The sequence below is a fragment of the Geotrypetes seraphini genome, chromosome 3 (genome assembly GCF_902459505.1).
Source record: "Geotrypetes seraphini chromosome 3, aGeoSer1.1, whole genome shotgun sequence".
Taxonomy (NCBI): domain Eukaryota; kingdom Metazoa; phylum Chordata; class Amphibia; order Gymnophiona; family Dermophiidae; genus Geotrypetes; species Geotrypetes seraphini.
In genome coordinates, this window is record NC_047086.1 from 3284001 (window position 1) to 3306144 (window position 22144).

The window sequence follows — 22144 nt, forward strand, 5'->3', positions numbered from 1 at the left end:
CCTTAGCTGTGGGGGGAGGGAGTGAGGGGTAAAGCCTGGGAGAAGCACAGAGGATCCTTAGCTGTGGGGGGAGGGAGTGAGGGGTAAAGTCTGGGATAAGCACAGAGAATCCTTAGCTGTGGGGGGAGGGAGTGAGGGGTAAAGCCTGGGAGAAGCACAAAGGATCCTTAGCTGTGGGGGGAGGGAGTGAGGGGGGTAAAGCCTGTGTTAACCACAGAGGATCCTTAGCTATGGGGGGAGGGAGTGAGGGGTAAAGCCTGGGAGAAGCACAAAGGATCCTTAGCTGTGGGGGGAGGGAGTGAGGGGGGTAAAGCCTGTGTTAACCACAGAGGATCCTTAGCTATGGGGGGAGGGAGTGAGGGGTAAAGCCTGGGAGAAGCACAGAGGATCCTTAGCTGTGGGGGGAGCGAGTGAGGGATAAAGCCTGGGGTAAGCACAGAGGATCCTTAGCTGTGGGGGGAGGGAGTGAGGGGTAAAGTCTGGGAGAAGCATAGAGGATCCTTAGCTGTGAGGGGGAGCGAGTGAGGGGTAAAGCCTGGGAGAAGCACAGAGGATCCTTAGCTGTGGGGGGAGTGGTAAAGACTGGGAGAAGCACAGAGGATCCTTAGCTGTGGGGGGAGCGAGTGAGGGGTAAAGCCTGGGGTAAGCACAGAGGATCCTTAGCTGTGGGGGGAGCTAGTGAGGGGTAAAGCCTGGGAGAAGCACAGAGGATCCTTAGCTGTGGGGGGAAGGAGGGAGGGAGGGGTAAAGCCTGGGAGAAGCACAGAGGATCCTTATCTGTTGGGGGAGCGAGTGAGGAGTAAAGCCTGGGAGAAGCACAGAGGATCCTTAGCTGTGGGGGGAGTGAGTGAGGGGTAAAGCCTGGAAGAAGCACAGAGGATCCTTAGCTGTGGGGGGAGCGAGTGAGGGGTAAAGCCTGGGAGAAGCACAGAGGATCCTTAGCTGTGGGGGGAGCGAGTGAGGGGTAAAGCCTGGGAGAAGCACAGAGGATCCTTAGCTGTGGGGGGAGCGAGTGAGGGGTAAAGCTTGGGGTAAGCACAGACCTGCGGGCATGTTATATTAAATATCGGTTGGTATATTATTTTCTATGTGCCTGAGATTCCAGCAGCCCAGTAAAATGCATAGCAGACTGCTAGGGGTGGTCAGGCCTCTCTTATCTCCATGTATGGGAAAAGTGATTCCACATTTTGTGCCGAGCTCCTTGCTGGGAACTGTTTATATTGGAAGGGGCTCCTGCAGGCTGATGGAGGAAAACATTGTGATTCAGGGAGGTGTTAGTGGAAGCCTTTGCTTCTGGTGAGATTTTCAGAGGTCACTAAAATTCGGGCCTTCTTTTCTGTGGGAAGCAAAGAGTGGCGGCCATCTGACCCCAGCTTTACTAAGAAGATGATGAAAGCTGAGTCATAAACTTTATCCTTCAAACGACAGCTGCATCACAGGTTTCCTGCATTTATTCCTTCCCAAGGATCACTTTGTGCAAACATTTCACTCAGTCCCCTGACTCCTGCGACTGGAACTGGCAAAACGGGCAGGTCAGGGCTGGGGGCACCAGTGGGTGAGTTACAGGGAGCAATAAAGCAGGTATTCATAGACAGACTGACAGATCAACCTGTGCTGATTAATACCTGGCAAGCCACCCCCCTCCCTGGGACACAAGAAAGGACAGAGAAGGACTTGACAAAGGGAGAGAGCAACTCCACGTATCCAGCACTCATGTGGTATCATGCCAGCTTCTAAAACATGGTGAAATTAAGTCAAGTGTCTCACAGTCATTGCTATTTGGAGAGGGGGGTGGGGGAACCTTAGAGGCCCTGTACAGAAATTATGGAAGATAAATGATTGCCATTAGGAGGATTTTTTGCCGGGACCAGCATTGCCTTTTTTTGTTCTATTTAGGGTATGAGGCTCTAGCAATTGAGATTATTTCTAGTGAGAATTGGGTTCTAATAAGAATAGCCGTAATGGGTCACATCAATTGTCCATCTAGCCCACTGGCCAATCCAGGTCACATGTACTTGATAGAAACCCAAATAGCAGCAACATTCTAGGCTACAAATACAGGGCAAACAGTGGCTTCCCCCAAGTCTGTCTCGATAGAAGACTATGGACTTTTCCTACAGGAACTTGTCTAAACCTTTTTTTAAACCAGCCACATTAACCGCTCTTACCACATCCTCTAGCAATGCATTTCAGAGCTTAACTATTCTCCGAGTCAAAAAAAGTTTACTCCAATTGGTTTTAAATTTCCCTGTAACTTCATCGAGTGTCCCCTAGTCTTTGTCATTTTTGAAAGAGTGAAAAACTGATCCACTTGTACACGTTCTACTCCATTCAGGATATTGTAGACTTCAATCCTCTCTCCTCTCAGCCGTTTCTTTTCCAAGCTGAAGAGCCTTAACCATTTTAGTCTTCTCTCATACGAGAGGAGTTTCATCCCCTTTACCATCTTGGTTGCTCTTCTTTGAACCTTTTCTAGTGCCACTATATCTTTCTTGAGCTAAGGAGACCAGAATTGAACACAATACTCCAGATGAGGTCGCACCATGGAGCGATATAGGGGCATTTTAACATTTTTTGTCTTGTTAACCATCCCTTTTTTAATAATTCCCAGCATCTTGTGTGCTTTTTTGGCCACCGCTACACATTGAGTGGAAGATTTCATCATATTGTCTACAATGATACCCAAATCCTTTTCTTGCATGCTAACCCTCAAGGTGGACCCTAGCATCCGGTGACTGTGATTCAGGTTATCCTTCCCAATGTGCATCAATTTGCCTTTGTCCACATTAAATTTAATCTGCCACTTGGACACCTAGTCTTCAATTTCCTAAATCTTCCTGCATGCGTTTTAACAATTTTGAACAGTTTAGTGTCATCTGCAAATTTAATCACCTTACTCGTCGTTCCAGATCATTTATAAATAAGTTAAATAGCACCGGTCCCAGTACAGACCCCTGCGGCACTCCATTGTTTACTCTCCTCCATTGCAAAAAGTGTCGCTCTGATTTCTATCTGATAACCAATTCCTAATCCACAATTGAACACGAATAATTAGTAGCTTGTTGGTGATTGTCATCAATATAGATAGAAGGCACTGAGGAGTTTTCCTGGTAGTAATAGACTAATTAGTAATGGGTTTGTTTTCTTGTTTTATTTATTTAATTCATTTTCCATCCCGTTTTCCCCAAAGAGCTCAGAACGTGTCACAGGTTAAACATAGGAGATCTACTGTATAAATCTTATTATTTTTCCTGGTGTTGTTTATGGCGGATATCTGATTGTGTGTGTGGGGGGGAAGAGAGGTCAATTAGAAACTGCCTTTGTGCTGGTGAAGTGAATTCTTTATGTAGGTTTTCTTTGTTTGGACCAGCGGATTGGGATAGCATTGTTTGGTGTGTATTAGGAATTACCTAGAGTGGCAAATTGTGGAGGATTGACTTGGAGAGCTATGAAGTTCTGGAGGTAGAAATAGTTTAGATACTAGGTGGTAGAGGGACTCTTTATTCACTAGTCACTGCGCAAAGGAGCGGACTAAGGAGTGCATCTTTGGCTGCCTTAGCCAATTCGCCGCGCAGCGGTACACTGCTACGTCTCCCCAGTCCTGGCTCAAAGTCAAGTCGGGCAGATCAGATGGAGTAGAGCTGCCCTGAATGGTCTCTTGACTCACTCTGCTCTTCCAGCAGACACCACTACGTCTCCCATGCCCAACTCCCCAGTCATGGTCCAAAGTATGGTCTCCTAGCCACTGTGCATGAAGATGGGCTATGGAGTCCTGCTACGCTACATTACTCATGATTTTATTGCCCTCTCTAGAGAAGGATCTACAACCTGTTTGGCCCCTCCTCACCCAAGAACCAATGTGTTTCTAACAGTTCTGCAAGCTGCCCTCTGGTGTTATAGTCTACACATACAGAATGGCTCCTCTGGATCCAAAAGAAAGTGCTGAGGCAACAGCCCCACCTCCAGAAGACGATGGGAGGAGGACACAGGAAAAGGGCACTGGGCATTGGGGGTCCAGAGGGGTGTCTCTATGTGCATGATCTACTCAAAGCAGACAGTCCATGTCTAGATCTGTCCTCCATGGAACCAAGTTACTTATTTCTTTGACAAATTTCTCTGACCCCACTTCAACCTGATGTACTTCCAAAACACTTCCAGATAAACCTGACTAAACTTAACATGCCAATGTAATTTCAAAAGTTCTCTGTAATGTCGCTGACTGTATACAGTCTCTTCCCTTTTAAACCGCTTAGAACTGCTTGTGGTATGGCGGTATATAAAAATAAAGTTATTATTATTATTATTATTAAATAACATCAGCCATTTTCTACAGTTCTTTGCTGTCAAGCTGTGGCTCACCTTTCATGTTCCAGATCTCTTGGGACGAGAGAAGCTGAACTTTCAAATTCCTCTTCTCCAGTTTCTGGAGCAATCTCCTCACTAGTACAGTACCATGCCCTATTGCCTAATACTACACTCTAGCTCACAAATACGGTGCCCAGTAAACAAGCCTATGGCCCCTGGTTGTGGGCTCAGCTGGGTCTCCATTTCCACTCAGTATTGGCCATCTGGCTGTTGTAGGACCCGCCTTGACTGCTTCGCCTTCTCATTGGAATTAGTTTCTTAGCCTCTAACACATGGGCTGTTGCTCTTATTGCTTTAGCTACTGGACTTTCAACAACACCTCAAATGCAACCCCCCATCTTTCCTCTCCCCCCCCCAGCACTAAGTTCATTTACATCCAGAGCTGTTATGCCTCCTGATAAAAGAGCTGACATCATTTCATGAACCTTCTTCCTATCAGCGTGCAGTTGGTAGATTTGGTACCACCATGAAAGCAACCTGTAAATTTGTCTATTCCAGTGTCGCTCAAACTGTGTGCCCCGAAGATATTCCAGATGTGCCATGAGAGATTCCGGAATTTTACTTTATTTTTAAAAATTCCCTTCATAAATATACACTAGAATTGATGCCATATACATCACATAAGAACGAGTCTTGTCAATGTTATGAGCATCTGTTTGAGTAAGAATACATCCGCATAGACAAGCATCATTCTTAGATGTAATTGGTCCTTGAAAACTAACGGCAAGTAATTTGATTTTGATTTTTTATGCAGTAGTTATCCTACAAAGCAATCAAGGCTTTTTTATTGTTTGGATCTTAGCTTTGCGAATTTGGATTTTCAGCTCTGACAGAAATTAATTTTTTTTAAAAAGAGAATGACTACAGATAGTGCATGATGAAATGCCTGTTTACTTGTTGACTATCGAGACACATTTTGAGTTAATTTGCACTCAAAAACAAGCACATCCATTACATTGATTAGCAATTCTATTCTATTCTTATGTTCTATACACTTTACAGGTTACAATTTCCCATAGTTACATTACAAGGTTTTATCCCAACTCAACACATACTGAAGATCTAGTACCAATATACATTAATATTTCTTTGTAATTTATTTGGACTTATGCCATTGGGTATCGCCATCTGAAAGGACACTTTACCTGGGAAACACTTTACCTGGGAAACTCTTAGTGACAAAAAGACAAAATCCAGATCCTAATGTCTTTAAATGCCCAGGGGCAGCAGTCTGAATTTGTAACAGATTGGCTTTTGAAAGACAAATTCGTAATTTTTCCAACTATATTTGCATCAAACTGCTGAATATTTAGTCCTCTAAAACAGAAAGTTCAACCCACATCAAGGTGCTGAGGCCAGCTTCATGCCTTTTTCTGAGTTATTTTCTGTACAACTTGGTGAATAAAGCTTTACTCTCTTCACCTTTCCATCACTAGAACCTCAGTGTTTGAACATTGTGAATGCGTGCTAACTCATAAATCCCTCCAGGTCTGGAAAATCAGATGAGAACACAGATCTGTTTCTTTGCAGCGGGATTGCAGCCAGGATTTGTGTTGGTTACTGCCAAAAAATCTCTTATGTTACCACAAAACAATATTAAGGAAGTAATATAACATTCATCAAGGACTAACTATTATTCCTAAAACAAAAATAAATTATTCTGTAACCATGGATGTGGTATGAGCATCAGATGGGCTACACAAATATACATTCTTGGGCTTGGTTGAGGCCAGAGTTGGAACTAATGAAGCTAGGAGGTCAGCTGGCATAAAATCCCCACCCTGTCCACCAGGTAACGCAAAGGCAATGCTTAGATCCTACACATATCTATTTAGTTCAATGCAGTTCAACTATAAGAGCTCAGGCGTACCCAGAGTAAGTCAAAATACCTTTTGAGGAGACACGTCTGAAATAGCTGGGTTTTTAGCCATTTTCTAAACTGAAACTAGTCAACAGAGGTTCTAATGTACTCAGGAAGGCCATTCCAAATTTTTTGTGGCCTGATAAAAGAAAGTAGACAAGAAAACCTGCTTATATCTACTTCTTTTTCTACCTGGAAACTGTGATAACATTCGATTCTTTGTTTGCAGCATACTGTACCTTGAGATGATGGTAGTGTTGCAAGCTTTTTCCTGTACTGTGGGACTTGACCATAAAGAATTTTAAACAGCATACTACTGACTTTAACAGATATCCATGCATGGGGGAGGGGGGATGCTCGAGAGCCTGACTAAGATGGAGGTCTAGGGCTGAGGCTCTGTTCCTCGTGACCAAGCTCTCTTACATTTTACTACCATACTCTGAGAATTTTGTCGATGACTTATCAGCTTTGGATGCCGAACCACAAACCGGGTAAAACTGAGGTTGATTTTGCGATGAACAACAGCGCTATGTGGCCTAAACCAGATCCACCCACGCTGACCAAGGAGCATAACAAGCCTGGGGGAGGTAGTGGACCAGCTCAAACAAATATCGACACTCCTCTCAGAAAGTATGGCAGATATTAAGGACATTAAGATGGAAATTCAACAGCTGACCACTAAATTATATTCTATTGATACCAGACTTACCCTGCTTGAACAGAAACAACATCAGATGGATGATATAGAAACCAGGCAGAATGCCGACACGAATTCCATCTGCCAGTTGAAGCACATGTTAGAAGATTTTGGCAAACGCAGTAGACGCAATAATATATGCATCCTGGGTCTTCATGAGCAAACTGAAGGCCCTTATATGATCAAGTTTTTGGAAACCTGGATACCGAAAGTGCTCAACATCTTCTTCATAAGAACATAAGAATAGCCTAACTGGGTCTGACTAAAGGTCCATCAAGCCCAGTAGCCTGTTCTCATGGTAGCCAATTCAGGTCTCTAGTACCTGGCCAAAAACCAAGAAGTAGCAACATTCCAGGAAATTGTCCAAACCTTTCTTAAAACCAGCTACGTTATCCGCTCTTCCCACAACTTCTGGCAATGCGTTCCAGAGCTTAACTATTCTGAGTGAAAAAAATTTCCTCCAAATGGTTTTAAAAGTATTTCCCTGTAACTTCATCGAGTGTACCCTAGTCTTTGTAATTTTTGATGGCGTGAAAAATCGATCCACTTGTACCCGTTCTACTCCACTCAGGATTTTGTAGACTTCAATCATATCTCCCCTCAGCCGTCTCTTTTCCAAGCTGAAGAGCCCTAACTGTTTTAGTCTTTTCTCATACGAGAGACGTTCCATCCCCTTTACCATCTTGGTCGCTCTTCATTGAACCTTTTCTAGCACCACTATATCTTTCTTGAGATAAGGAGACCAGAATTGAACGCAATATTCCAGATGAAGTTGCACCATGGAGCGATAGAAAAGGCATTAAAACATTCTTGGTCTTGTTAACCATCCCTTTTTTAATAATTCCTAGCATCCTGTTTGCTTTTTCGTCCGCCGCCACACATTGGGCAGAAGTTTCAGCGTATTGTCTTTGATGACATCCAGATCCTTTTCTTGGGTGCTAACCCCCAAGGTGGACCCCATTCTACATCACTCCTTTTCAAGAATCAATTATTTTCTTATTTCTACTTCTTTAGTTCCTCTAGCTATATCTACTTCTATAGAACCTCAACATATTTCAGATCATGCAGAAATCACCCTTACGCTTGAAATCGGACCACCTAATTCTCATTCTCGAATCTGGAAATTCAATGCAGCTCTGTTGGAAGATCTGGAATTTCTTCCCCAACTATCTAAATGAACAGCTGAATTCTTTAGTATTAATGAAACACCAGAGCTCTCATATTTGGTTGTCTGGGATGCATATAAAGCATGGTGGGTTCGCAGCCCTGGTTGGGAGAAGGGCGGTTCACCAGTTTGGGTTTTGATGGGAAAGTCAGTTGGTCTCTTTTTTCCATAGAATGGAAAAGTCTCTGTTGAGTTTAAGGATGTTCTCCCTGTGAACCTAGGTTACATGTTCTCTCAGGGTTTCCACAGCTGGCATTGTGCTAGGAGACACTCGATAAAGTTACAGGGAAATACTTTTAAAACCAATATGAGGAATTTTTTTCACTCAGAGAATAGTTAAGCTCTGGAACACACTGCCAGAGGTTGTGGTAAGAGCAGATAGTGTAGCTGGCTTTAAGAAAGGTTTGGACAAGTTTCTGGAGGAAAAGTCCATATACTGTTATTGAGAAAGACATGGGGGAAGCCACTGCTTGCCCTGGATTGGTAGCATGGAATATTGCTACACCTTGGGTTTGGGCCAGGTACTAGTGACAGGCTACTGGGCATTTGGTCTGTCCCAGTAAGGCTATTCTTATGTTCTTACGTAACATAACATAACATAACATAACATTGTGCTTATTAACCGCGTAACCAGAAGTTCAAAGTGGTTTACAAAAAGTTATAAAAGTAAACATGTTACATAGAATAAGATAATTCATTAAGCAGTCAAATATTTAAAAGATGTGTCTTCAATTGTTTTCTGAAGTTTCCATAAGAATGGGTAGTAAGCAACAATATTCGGAATTCATTGTCATGAGGAGAGTGATTAACTTTTCCACTAAACATTCTAAAGCCCATAAAAAGACTTTGCTCAATCTGGAACATAACATTAAGTTGCTGGAATCCCTGCTTATTACGAATCTTTCCACTATACCCTGGTTAAACTGAGAAAGATGAATTTTCAGTACAATAACTCCACACATAAGAGAAGCAGCCAGGAGAAGGAGGGGCTCAGCCCACTGGGCGTACAGCAATGCACTCTGGGAGCTTATCTTAAAGGAATGCACTCTGTTTAAATATTCTAGTAAAGGCAATCTGCTCTCATCAATATGAGAACAGAACATTTGGTCAGACCCAGTAAGGCTATTCTTATATTCTGATGACATCTAAATCCGAGTTTAGATGTTTTTGGGAGTGCTCCTGAGAAAACTAAAGATCCATGGGATAGGTGGCAAAGTTCAGTTGTGGATTAGAAACTGGTTATCAGATAGAAAACAGAGGATAGGCCTAAATGGTCATTTTTCTCTAAGGAGGAGAGTAAACAGTGGAGTGCCGCAGGGGTCTGTAATGGGACCGGTGCTATTTAACTTATTTATCAATGACCTGGAAATTGGAATGACGAGTGAGGTGATTAAATTTGCAGATGACACTAAACTATTCAAAGTTGTTAAAACGCATGCAGATTGTGAAAAATTGCAGGCGGACCTTAGGAAATTGGAAGACTGGGCGACCAAGTAGCAGATGAAATTTAATGTGGACAAATACAAAGTGATGCATATTGGGAAGAATAACCTGAATCACAGTTACCGGATGCTAGGGTCCACCTTAGGGATTAGCGCCCAAGAAAAGGATCTGGATATCATCGTAGACAATACGTAGAAACCTTCCACCCAATGTGCAGTGGCAGCCAAAAAAGCAAACAGGATGCTAGGAATTATTAATAAAGGGATGGTTAACAAGACTAAGAATGTTATAATGCCCCTGTATCGCTCCATGGTGCAACCTCACCTGGAGTATTGTGTTCAATTCTGGTCTCCTTATCTCAAGAAAGATATAATGGCACTAGAAAAAGTTCAAAGACGAGCAACCAAGATGGTAAAGGGGATGGAACTCCTCTCGTATGAGGAAAGACTAAAACGGTTAGGGCTCTTCAGCTTGGAAAAGAGACGGCTGAGGGGAGATATGATTGAAGTCTACAAACTCCTGAGTGGAGTAGAACGGGTACAAGTGGATCAATTTTTCACTCCATCAAAAATTGCAAAGACTAGGAAACACTTGATGAAGTTATAGGGAAATACTTTTAAAACCAGTAAGGCTATTCTTATCTTTCTTTTTTTCCCCCAAAATGACCATTTGTAGACGTATTTACCCTTAGAACATCTATTTTTTTAACCATTTTCATAAAAATGTCCAAAAGAAAACCACACAGAATGTAGGAAGGGTCAGCAGTTTTCATAGGCTGGTCAAACAGACATCCCACTGAGCAGTGGGTCACCTTAGGAGGCACTGCAGTGATGTCACATAAAAAGGCCCAGGTATACGTCTCTCCATAACCCCCTGATAGTGTATGGTGAGCCCTCCAAAACCCACCCAAAATCTATTGGACCCAACTGCCCCCCCCCCATAGCCCTTATGCCTACAGGTGTCACCTATATGATGGTACAGAAGGTTTTAGGTGGGTTTTGGTGGGATTCCACTCTCCACCACGTGGGATATGCATCTGGGTCCTCTTCTCTGGAGTCCAGTACACTAATCACTCTTCTACTTCTTTGTTTAATCCTGCTGGTGTCATTGTTTTCCAATAATATTATTGTTGATGATGACCTCCCATAGCCCACGTCAGAGCTCATATATTGGACTATTAATGGAAAGCTTTCTAGTGGGACTCCTCTAGGGGTCAGAGCAGCTGCCTCGGCAGCCTGAGGTTGTGAGTTCAGCCCCAAGTGCAAAATAAGACTGTCTAAATATGTAAACTGCTTTGATTGTAAGAACCACACACAAAAAACCGAATAGCAAGCCCCATCCCCTTTTACATGTTTTGAGGAATATAGACACTTGTTGAATTTTCACCATTTATAATGATTACCAGTATACGTTTTTTGAAATGGGTGTAAACATCATCCCCAATTTTATACAGAATTGGTCATTTTGGACTAATCAATCTCTGTTAACCAAACACCATTCATTGACTCCAGTGGGTTTAAAGGTATGAACACCTACCTTGGCTCCAGAAAAAGGAGATACTTCTCTTACAATTTATCACATCTACATTAAAAAAAAAATGTTATGAAGTGCTCAGACCAACCACCTACGTGCTCAATGGGCTCAAGCAACAGTGGCACAGGGGACCATCACAGCACTTCAAAAAGTCCCACACCGCCCAAAACCTTAGCTTTGCCTCACGTCTTGCTACCTCTATGCTACGCTCCCCTGTGAAGTAACCACTCCATCCGTATTTCGCAAAATGCTTCATTAGGAGGGGAAACTCTCAGAGGCCAGACCCACGCCAAGGAAGACATCTGGATTGTACTTCTATTGAATCAATCAATCGGTCCTCTGGAAGTAAAACGAAATATCACGACCATCTGATTTCATTCCAAGCAGCTCTTTACGATACATTTCAGAAAACAACTGAAATCTTATCTTTTCTCTAAATATCTGGTTGACTAGTTGTTTTCTGATCTTTTCTTTGTTTATTATGTAACTTTTGTAAACCGCTTTGAACTCATGGTTTTGCGCAGAAGCATGATGTTATGTTTCGGTAACCCCACCCAAACCTCCTTCCCTTCCCTTTGGCCCTTTCCAGACACAACTCACAGCTTTCCTATCCTCTACCACTCTGATTTATCCTCCGAAGTTTCACAGCAGAGGAAGCCAGCAAGTGGGGGTGGGGGGTGGGGGGGTGTCAAACCATTAAAAATGAATTCCAAAACCCGAGTGTGCCCCAAGCCTCAGTGCATGAATAAGGCCAGACTACAGTGAGGGCCTGGCAGGTGATCCCACTGAGTTTCACGTTTCTCTTCTGTGTTTCCTCCTGACAGAGATGCAGTGTGGGCTATTTTTATTCCACATCTGGCAGATGTTTGCCCTGTAATTGCAATGGAAATTCAGACAGGTGCTTGGACGGTTCCGGAGACTGTGTGGTGAGTACTCATCTTCATGTCTGCGATTCCTGTGACACACACTCAAACAGTGCTTGGTCATCCTCACTGCACTTGGGTTCACAAACACTGCACTATTTCCACTTGCACAATGCTTGAATGTTTCTGTGCTTTATATATTCATGCTCACCCTGCACTTGTTCACTTGTGCACATACACTGCATGTTTACACCCAAACTGATGCTGCATTTGTATGCTTGCATCGTGCTTGTGCATTTCCGTGCTTTATGCTGTGCATTCACATTCAGACTGCATGTTTATTCTTGCACCATGCTTGTGAACTTCTTTGCTTTCCATATTCTCTTACACTCAAAGTGCACTCGGACTCACAAACTCTACATTTAAACTCCCACCGTGCTCGTGCATTTCTGTGCTTTTCCTATTCACAGACTCAGCTGTCTGTGTACCTTCACATTCACTTGCACTGCATGTTCCCACACACTCGCTTGAACTTAGACGTATACTTTGATTCATAAACATTGCACTGATATCCTCCTGCCAAGTTATACTGACTCTGGTCAGCCTTACCTCGTATGTAAACTGCTTAGAACCGAAAGGCATCACGCTATATCAATAAAAATTTATGTTAAGTTATATGCACTAAACCTTCTCACACACGTTGCACCAGTACATTCACACTGACTTTGCTTTCTAACCAAGAGAACCAGTAAACCACTAGATTCAATATCTGCTGTGATGATTCTTCACAGTCAAAGGTGCTGCTTTCCCTCACCTTCGTCCGTCCGTCTCCGAGGATGAAAAGTGTTAGAGGGTGGGCTTCAGATGCTCGACATAAAACGTTACAGCACCTCTGCTGTGAATCTGGAACGATATCTGCCCTCATACAGGATAGTCTTCACTGTCTTTGCAGGAGTGCCAGCACAACACAACAGGACAACACTGTGAAAGGTGCCCAGATGGTTACATTGGCGACGTCAGCAGAGGAGTGCCCCGGTTCTGCCAGCTCTGCCCCTGCCCTCTGCCCTTCAGCTCCAACAAGTAGGTGATGTTAGGAAGGCATATCCACCTAGTCTCCAGTTCATTGATTTAGTGGATTTTCTAACCTGTCCTCTCAGAAGAGCCCAGAACGGGCTATAATTTTACATACATAGTGGAAGGATAGCAAAAAAGTTACAAATTCACCCATAGCAGATATGCAGAACAAGCGATAGCGAGGAAGAACGGCCACAGTGAGAGCATTCCTAGGTTCTGCGTGTTTAGGCAAATGATAAGGCAATAGAAAGTAAGTATAGCAGCTAGAGAGACAATATTCGTACATTCGCTGCATTCTCAAGGCCCTCTTGGTGAAGGCAAGATCTTGTGTAGTTTGGAATCGAGTGCGTGCAAGTCAAGTGGGATAGTATGAGTTTGCTGGGGTAGAATTAGAAATTAGGGGGTCTTTAAGAGAGTCCAGCTGATGCAAAATACTGCTGCCAGACCCATCAATGGTAAGAGTAAATTCGACCATGTGGCTCCCAGTTCATCTTGGAATTCAATTGCATTGCTTTTAACCCTTTCAGGACCATAAGGTTCGTAGGCCAATTTTTGTGGTTTTGACGACATTTTTATGGTAAAAAGGGCTTGCAGATGCCAAAAAATTGATTTTTTTTGTGAAATATCATTATTTTTTTTTTTTTAAATCAAACTTCTGGCTTATGGACAGTGTGGCAAGTGAATCTTCTCGTCAATCTGGCAATGATGCTAATGAATGAATGTTGGAACCAGTTTGTTTACATAAAGGCAGTATCATATGGAATCCGTACATATCAAATTTAGAACTGTAGACTATCCCAATCAAAATTTATAGGATTTTAAAGTTATGGGACAAATAGGTCCCTTGGTCCTGAAAGGGTTAAGATCCTATTTGGTATTTCATTACTCTTGTACCCTTAGATTGGAATGGATACAGATCTCAAAACCTGAAATTTTCTTTTCTTTCTCTTAAGAGTAAATTTAAATCGCTCAGAAAATTGAGTCACTCTTTCTCTTTCAAATTGATGGAGCTTTGGAATAACTTGCTGCCCTCACTAAGAAGCTTAAATCCCTTTCTAAAGACAATCCTGTTTGCCAAACATTTGGGAAATTAGTCATCAATCGTTTTCTTTTTATTTAGCTTGTCTTTATTTTCTTCTTGTCAACTGAGTCGAGCTCCAATTGGTGATGACCCAATCTACAAATCTAAGTGAAGTTTAGTAGACCTGTCAGTGATCTGATGGTTGGCGGGATTGTGCTCCATAATTTGGGTAGTGTGAGTAGGAGTGTTTGCCGGTGGGATGGACAATCTTCTCCTTAGAACTCTCCATTAAAGAACCCCTTTGAATATCAGTCCTCCCTTAAGTCTTGTACTGTGGGGATACCCCATACCTGACCCTGTCTTAAGGCCTCTCCACTAGTGATACCCTGAGCCAGATGTCTTCCCTAACAGCTGGTCATTGAGAAGTAGATTCTCTAATTCGGATCCAGTAAGGACAATTGAATCCATCCCAGTTCTACCCTGAGCAACTTAGACTTCCACTGCTGGTCCCCCAAGCTCCGTATCTCTAAATGACACCTATGTTTCTCTGCAGTGACTTTTGGTCTTTCCCTTGCAGTAGCTGGGGAGGTTTTTCCTAAAAGCACGTTTCTCAGTCTCTATTTATGTCACCTGACCAGCCATTTTCTCTTGAGCTTCAATGTTTCCTTCCCCTCCTTTAGCCAGATCCATTCTGAGAGCATCTCATTGTCACCACTGTTGCCTTCTCTCCCTTTCTTTTTCACCCTGTGGAATGTAAGCTTGTCTCTGCTCTTTAAAGAAGAGTGAATGTTACACCAGCCTTGTAAGTACAGGAATATCCCAAAGCATTACTGTGATTAAGTGCTGTTCTCGCATTGTGACTGCATAGATAAGCTCTCTGGGGTAATTTCTTGCCACAACACAGTCCAAAATGTAATTATGTTTTCTGCTTGAATTGCAGTTTTGCCGTCTGGTGCAGCAGGAAAACTGGCATTATAAACTGTCTGTGCAAAGAGAACTATGCAGGAACCAAGTGTGAAAGGTATCGTATGGGGAGGGATTTAGTGCCAGTGTGATTTTCTCTGATGAGTCCTGAAGGGAAGAGCTGGAAAGGGGTTTGTAGGGCATGTGGCATATGGGAAGTAGGAGGTATTTTACAGCAGAAATAGCAAGCTGCATCCTGGAAGCATGCTCACCTCACCACTCTAGTGAGCTCAGCTTACCTGCAGGGAGAGATCCACTAAAGAGAGGCAATCATGAGCTGAGCAGATGTTGGCGAACAACAGAGAAGGAATGAGACGCTTCAGAGTGGTAGCTGGACTTCTTAGTTCTCCCACCCCATCTCCAGCCAGCACCACAGTGACAGGTGTAAGGAAACTAAGCAGATGACAGAGAAGGACTTCTGATAGCAATGCTGTACTTTTCAGTGAGTTAGACTTGGTAATCCTCTGGGAACTAAAATACTTAGGTCCACGTTTTTCAAATGCTGGCTAAAGTAGACCTGGAGTCAGGCCTAATGTGGTCCAGCTGATATTCATTGGAGAAGGACATCATGTTTGGGGAGATAACTGGACACGTTGAAAACAGGAGGACCTTGCCAGAATAGCAAAAGCAATCTCTTTTTAGATCTGTAATTCATCAAGTTGCTAGGGCTTGAGCATGAGTCAGTGGCAAAGAACTAACTGGGCAGAGTTAGGACAGTGTTATTTGTGGTCCTGCATGCCCAGTCAGTTGCAGAATCTGAGCACTGGCCACTGAATCTCAGCGGTTCCTGGATACCTTCCAGCAGTCAGTGGAATTGGGGCTGTTTCTCTGTGATCCCTTTACTTTCCTTATGCCCATCTCTGCAGTGTGAGCTGGAGACGATGCCCTGCACAGTCTCTCACACTTCTTTCAGGGGCTTGAAATGGGGAGTGACAGAGGATTGACACTTAAAGGCCCACCTGCCTGCTCAGACCAAGATCCTCAGGCATTGAGGTTCTAAATGTTGAATGGACTGGCAAGTACAAGTAGATAAGCCAGCCAAGGTCTTCAGGATCCTCCAGAGGCTCCACTTCACCCTGCTGAACAAAGCGGAGTCTGTAAGAAAATAAGTCTAGTCGAGATAGAATTAGGGATTGCACTAAAAGTCAGAAGCCTGTGTTTCGAAGTATTTTCTGATGGATCTCAGCTTCTTATGAGTGAGATCGAGCACCAGCCAGCCAGCATACTTCCTCCCACAGTGGCCAGTCTGGACCTGGAGGAACCATTGGATATTGCTGTGATGTCTTGGCTGTTTTCATTCTGGTGGGGCTCAGCTAGAAACTCTCTTCTTCCCTGATTTGGGGAGACGGAGTGAGTGCAATGACCCTAATCCTGTCTCTGGCTTCTCTTTTCTCTCAGGTGTGCTCCCGGTTATTATGGAAACCCCTTACTGGTAGGCAGCACCTGCAGGAAGTGTGACTGCAGTGGAAACTCAGACCCTAACCTGATCTTTGAGGACTGTGACGAGGTGACTGGACAGTGCCGCAACTGCCTGGACAATACCACTGGCTTCAAATGTGACCGCTGCGCACCAGGCTACCACGGTGATGCCAGAGTTGCCAAAAACTGCACTGGTACGTGAGCGGCCGAGGCTCTGGGGCACTTTGTAACAGTTCTGACTCCAGAGCTCAAGTCCTTTGGGGAGGGAGGGAATCTCAGCCAGAGCTTAGAGCGACACCTGCTGGTCAGGCTTTGGGGTTAGATTCCTAAAAGATTTAGTCTGTGGCCCCTCACTCAGTTCTGTTCAATGCCGGTCCTGAAGGTCTACAACCCAGTTGGGTTTTCAGGATTTCCCCAATAAAAATGATTATATTCATGGCACTGCCGCCACTGTATGTAAATAGATCTCATGCATATTCATTGGGGAAATCCTGAAAACCCAACTGGGTGGCAGACCTCGAGGACCAACACTGAGCAGCTGTATTATAGAAGAAGGAGGAAGAGTCTGAATGGGAGGAATCGCCAACAATATCTATGAGACGTCAGCTTCAGCTTCCCACCCCATCATCCACTCATTGGTGAAGTGAGCAGAGTTGGGCTTTGGGTGTCACAGAAGATGAACCAGAACAAGCAATGAAACTAACTAAACCTTAGTTTTATAGAGCGGGTCATCAACCAAATGGAGTTCGACTTGGTTAACCGTAAATGGTAACATAATTAAAAAAAAAAAAACCCCAAAACAAAAGCAGGAAATCTAAATGATAGAAAATGATTAATTTTCAGCTTTCCAGAATAGGAAAAAAGGTCCTAAACTTCTTAATACAAGCGATAAATAAATGGCTGCCTGGAGTCATCACATGATGCGTCAGCAGCACTGGCACCAAATACCGAGCCTTTACTGACACACAAAACGGCCAAATACACGACTATGAAGGATAGATGACTTGATTAGCAAACTCAGAAACTTAAAGGCAAGCCACATTTATTTTATTTATTCATTTATTTGGATTTATATCATGTCTTCTCAGAAGAGCTCAGAACGGGTTACAAGTTTAAGAACATAGAACATAAGAATTGCCGCTGATGGGTCAGACCAGTGGTCCATCGTGCCCAACAGTCCACTCACACGGTGACCCTTAGATCAAAGACCAGTGCCCTACTTGAGTCTAGTTTTACATGCGTACGTTCTGGTTCAGCAGGAACTTGTCTAACCTTGTCTTGAATCCCTGAAGGGTGTTTTCCCCTATAACAGCCTCCGGAAGAGTGTTCCAGTTTTCCACCACTCTCTGGGTGAAGAACTTCCTTACGTTGTACGGAATTGATCCCTTTTTAACTTTAGAGAGTGCCCTCTCGTTCTCTCTACCTTGGAGAGGGTGAACAACCTGTCTCTATCTACTAATTTTATTCTCTTCATTATCTTGAATGTTTCTATTATGTCCCCTCTCAGTCTCACTGTACGGCAACTCTTCCTGCCCCTTAACCATTTTAGTCACTCTTCTCTGGATCCTTTCGCGTAGTACCATGTCCTTCTTTATGTATGGCAACCAGTACTGGACGCAGTACTCCAGGTGAGGGTGCACCATGGCCCGATATAGCGGCATGATAACCTTCTCCAATCTGTTCGTGATCCCCTTCTTAATCATTCCTAGCATTCTGTTTACCCTTTTCGCCGCTGCTGCACATTGCGTGGACGGCTTCATCGACTTGTCAACCAGTACTCCCAAGTCCCTTTCCTGGGAGGTCTCTCCAAGTACTGCACTCGACATCCTGTATTCATGAATAAGATTTTTATTACCGACATGCATCACCTTACATTTATCCACAGTAAACCTCATTTGCCATGTTGCAGCCCATTTCTTGAGCGTGTTTATGTCACATTGCAGGTCTTCGCAATCCTTCTGCGTCTTCACTACTCTGAATAACTTTGTATTGTCTGAAAATTTAATCACCTCACTCGTCTTACCAATTTCCAGGTTGTTTATAAATATTTTGAAGAGCACGGGTCCAAGCACTGAACCCTGCTGCACCCCACTTGTGACGCTTTTCCAATCCGAGTATTAGCCATATATCCCCACTCTCTGTTTCCTATTCGACAACCAGTTTTTAATCCACGTGAGTATATCACCCTCGATTCCATGGCTCGCAATTTTTCAAAGTAGACATTCATGCGGGACCTTGTCAAATGCCTTCTGAAAATCCAGATATACGATGTCAACCGGGTCACCCTTGTCTATCTGCCTATTTACTCCCTCGAAGAAGTGCAGTAAGTTTGTCAAGCAAGATCTTCCTTTGCTGAAGCCGTGCTGGCTGGTCCTCATCAGTTTGTGTCCATTAAGGTGATCCATGATGCGGTCCTTTATCAGCACCTCTACCATCTTTCTTGGTACCGAAGTCAGACTCACTGGTCGGTAGTTTCCCGGAACCCCCCTTGAACCTTTCTTGAAGACTGGCATAATGTTCACTACTTTCCAGTCTTCCAGAATCTTTACTGATTTGATCGACAGATTAGCTATTAGTTGAAGCAGTTCAGCTATAACCTCTTTCAGTTCCTTGATTACCCTTGGGTGGATGCCCTCCGGTCCCCGGAATTTATCGTTTTTAAGCCTATCAATCTGTCTGCATACCTCTTCTAGACTGACCATTGACCCTATCAGTTTCCCGTCTTCACTTCCTGTGTATATCCTGTTGGCTTCTGGTATATTGGATATATCCTCTTCGGTAAATACAGACGCTAAAAAAATGTGTTCAGTTTGTCAGCGATGGCTTTGTCCTCCTTTAGTACTCCCTTTATTTCATGGTCATTCATCGGCCCCACTGCTTCCTTTGCAGGTCGTTTCCCCTTAATATATCGAAAGAACAGCTTAAAATGTTTAGCCTCCTTTGCTAATTTTTCCTCTTAGTCCCTTTTGGCCCCTCTTACCGCCTTATGGCACTTGCTCTGATGTTATTTGTGCTTTTTCCAGTTCTGTTCGTTTATGTCTTTTTCCATTCCTTAAATGAAGTCTTCTTGTCTCTGATTGCTTCCTTCATTGCTTCAGTGAGCCATGCTAATTCCTTGTTCTTTTTCCTCTTGGAACCCTTATTGATACGCGGTATATATAGATTTTGTGCCTCGGTGACTGTGCCCTTAAAAAGGGACCATGCTTGCTCTAGCATATTTACAGAGGAAGATGTAGGTGAAATCCCGGTACCAGAAATGGTATTTGATGCTTAGTCAGACAAACTGAAACAAATTTCTGTAACACTTTGGAAGATGTAATGGGTCAATTTGACATGTTGAACAGTAGCAAATCACCTGGACCAGATGAAATTTATCCCAGAGTACTGATAGAATTGAAAAAAAATTAACTTGCAGAGCTATTGTTAGTAATTTGTAATTTATCTTTAAAATCCAGTATGGTACCAAAAGACTGGAGGGTAGCCACCATAGCTCTGATTTTTTAAAAAGGGTTCCAGAGGTGATCTGGGAAATTTTGATAGGGAAGACTGAAATGGTAAAATGGTAGAGACTTATAAAGAACGAAATGACAGAACATGGATTAATGAGAGAAAGCCAATACGGTTTTAGTCAAGGGAAATCTTGCCTCACCAATCTACTGCATTTCTTTGAAGGGTTGAATGAACATGTAGATAAATATACGGCGCTATGTACACCTTTCAGCGCTATTTAAGTGATAAATGGTGGTGGTAGTAGTAGTAAGGTGAGCCAGTTGATATTGTATATTTGGATTTTCAAAAGGCATTCAACAAAGTACCTCATGGGATAGGTGGTCATTTCCAATTGTGGATTAAGAACTGGTTAAAAGGTTGAAAACAGAAAGAATGATCCTCTGAAGTCTATAAGACATGCTTGTATGCGTGTTACTTTCTTTAACCCTAATGCCGTGTTTTCTGTCTTTCTTCAGCATGTCAATGCAAGCCATGTGGGACTGAGGCATGTGATGATATCACTGGGCAGTGCCGTTGCAAAGCTGGAGTTACTGGACTTTTCTGCAGCCACTGTGAGGTGAGTGCTGTCAAAAGGGAAACATACAGGCATCAATATTATTCCTAGTACACAGCTGGGAGAACAGGGACATTACAGGATATAAACATAACAGAAACATGATGGCAGATAAAGGCCACATGGCCCAACCAGTCTGCCCGTCCACAGTAACCATTATCTCTTTCTCTCTCCGAGAGATCCCATATGCCTATCCCAGGCCCTCTTGAATTCAGACACAGTCTCTGTTTCCACCACCTCTTCCAGGAGACTGTTCCACGCATCTACCACCCTTTCCATAAAATAAGTAGTTCCATATATCACTCCGGAGCCTATCACTTCTGAACTTCATCCTATGCCCTCTCATTGCAGAGTTTCCTTTCAAATTAAAGAGACTCGACTCATGCGCATTTACATCACTTAGGTATTTAACTATCGTCCACCTGGGCAAACCAAAGTAAACGATGAAGAAATGGAAGCCGAAATAAGGCGGGAATGCAAAAACGGTAACACCATTGTTATGGGAGACTTCAACTATCCCGGGATAGACTGGAGTCTTGGAAACCCAAAATGTGCTAGGGAAACGGGATTCCTGGAGGCTATACAGGACTGCTTCATGGAGCAGCTTGTCAGAGAACCGATGAGAGGAAATGCTACTCTGGACCTAATCCTCAATGAGCTAAGAGGACCTGCAAAAGAAGTAGAAGTAGTGGGACCATTAGGAAACAGCAATCACAATATGATCCAGTTCAAAGTTGAAGTAGGAATATCGAAGGGGAAGAGAACCACAGCGACAACTTTTAACTTCAAGAAAGGAAACTACGAAGCAATGAGAGTAATGGTAAGAAAGAAACTTAGGAACAGCTCGAAGAAAACGCAGACTGTGGAGCAAGCCTGGTCTTTATTCAAGGACACGGTGAGCGAAGCGTATAATCTGTACATCCCCAGATTTAGAAAAGGATGCAAAAAGAACCGAACAAAAGACCTGGAGTGGATAACTAAAGAAGTGAAAAAAGCAATAGGAGATAAGAAAAATAATTCTGGATGTTGAAAAAGGACAAAACCGGGGAAAAATGGAAAGAGCACAGGAAGTATCAAAAAGAATGTCATCGCGTGGTTAGAAGAGTAAAAAGAGAATATGAAGAGAGGCTAGCCAGGGAAACACAAAATTTCAAACCGTTCTTCAGATATGTTAAAGGGAAGCAGCTGGCAAAGGAGGAGGTGGGACTGCTGGATAAAGGAGATAGGGAGTGGAGAAGGAGGAAAAAGAAGTGGTGGATAGACTAAACATGTTCTTTTCGTCAGTATTTACAAGAGAGGATACATCCAATGTGCCGGAACGCGAAAAAATCTTCAAAGGAGATCAAGCAGAAAAATTAACATCCATGGAGGTAAGCCTCGAAGACGTACTCAAGCAGATAGATAGATTAAAAACTGATAAATCTCTGGGCCTGGACGGAATCCACCCTAGGGTACTGAAAGAACTAAAAAAGGAAATAGCGGAATTACTACAGCAGGTTTGTAATCTATCCCTGAAAACAGGGGTGATCCTGGAGGATTGGAAGATAGCAAATGTTACGCCCATCTTTAAAAAAAGATCGAGAGGTAACCCGGGGAACTACAGACCGATAAGTCTAACTTTGGTCACGGGGAAGATGGCGGAAGCACTGATAAAAGACATCATCGATAAGCATCTAG

General features: G+C 43.3%; 1 protein-coding gene across 1 annotated transcript in view; it reads left to right on the forward strand.

The window, feature by feature from the left end:
- The window catches only part of LAMA4 (laminin subunit alpha 4), a 175758-nt gene that overhangs the window by 25459 nt on the left and 128155 nt on the right, over nucleotides 1–22144 (forward strand). The window contains exons 2-6 of the mRNA XM_033936948.1: nucleotides 11889–11990; nucleotides 12880–13007; nucleotides 14963–15043; nucleotides 16384–16598; nucleotides 20370–20470. Coding sequence (XP_033792839.1) covers nucleotides 11889–11990; nucleotides 12880–13007; nucleotides 14963–15043; nucleotides 16384–16598; nucleotides 20370–20470 — 627 coding nt within the window. The remainder of the gene's footprint in view (nucleotides 1–11888; nucleotides 11991–12879; nucleotides 13008–14962; nucleotides 15044–16383; nucleotides 16599–20369; nucleotides 20471–22144) is intronic.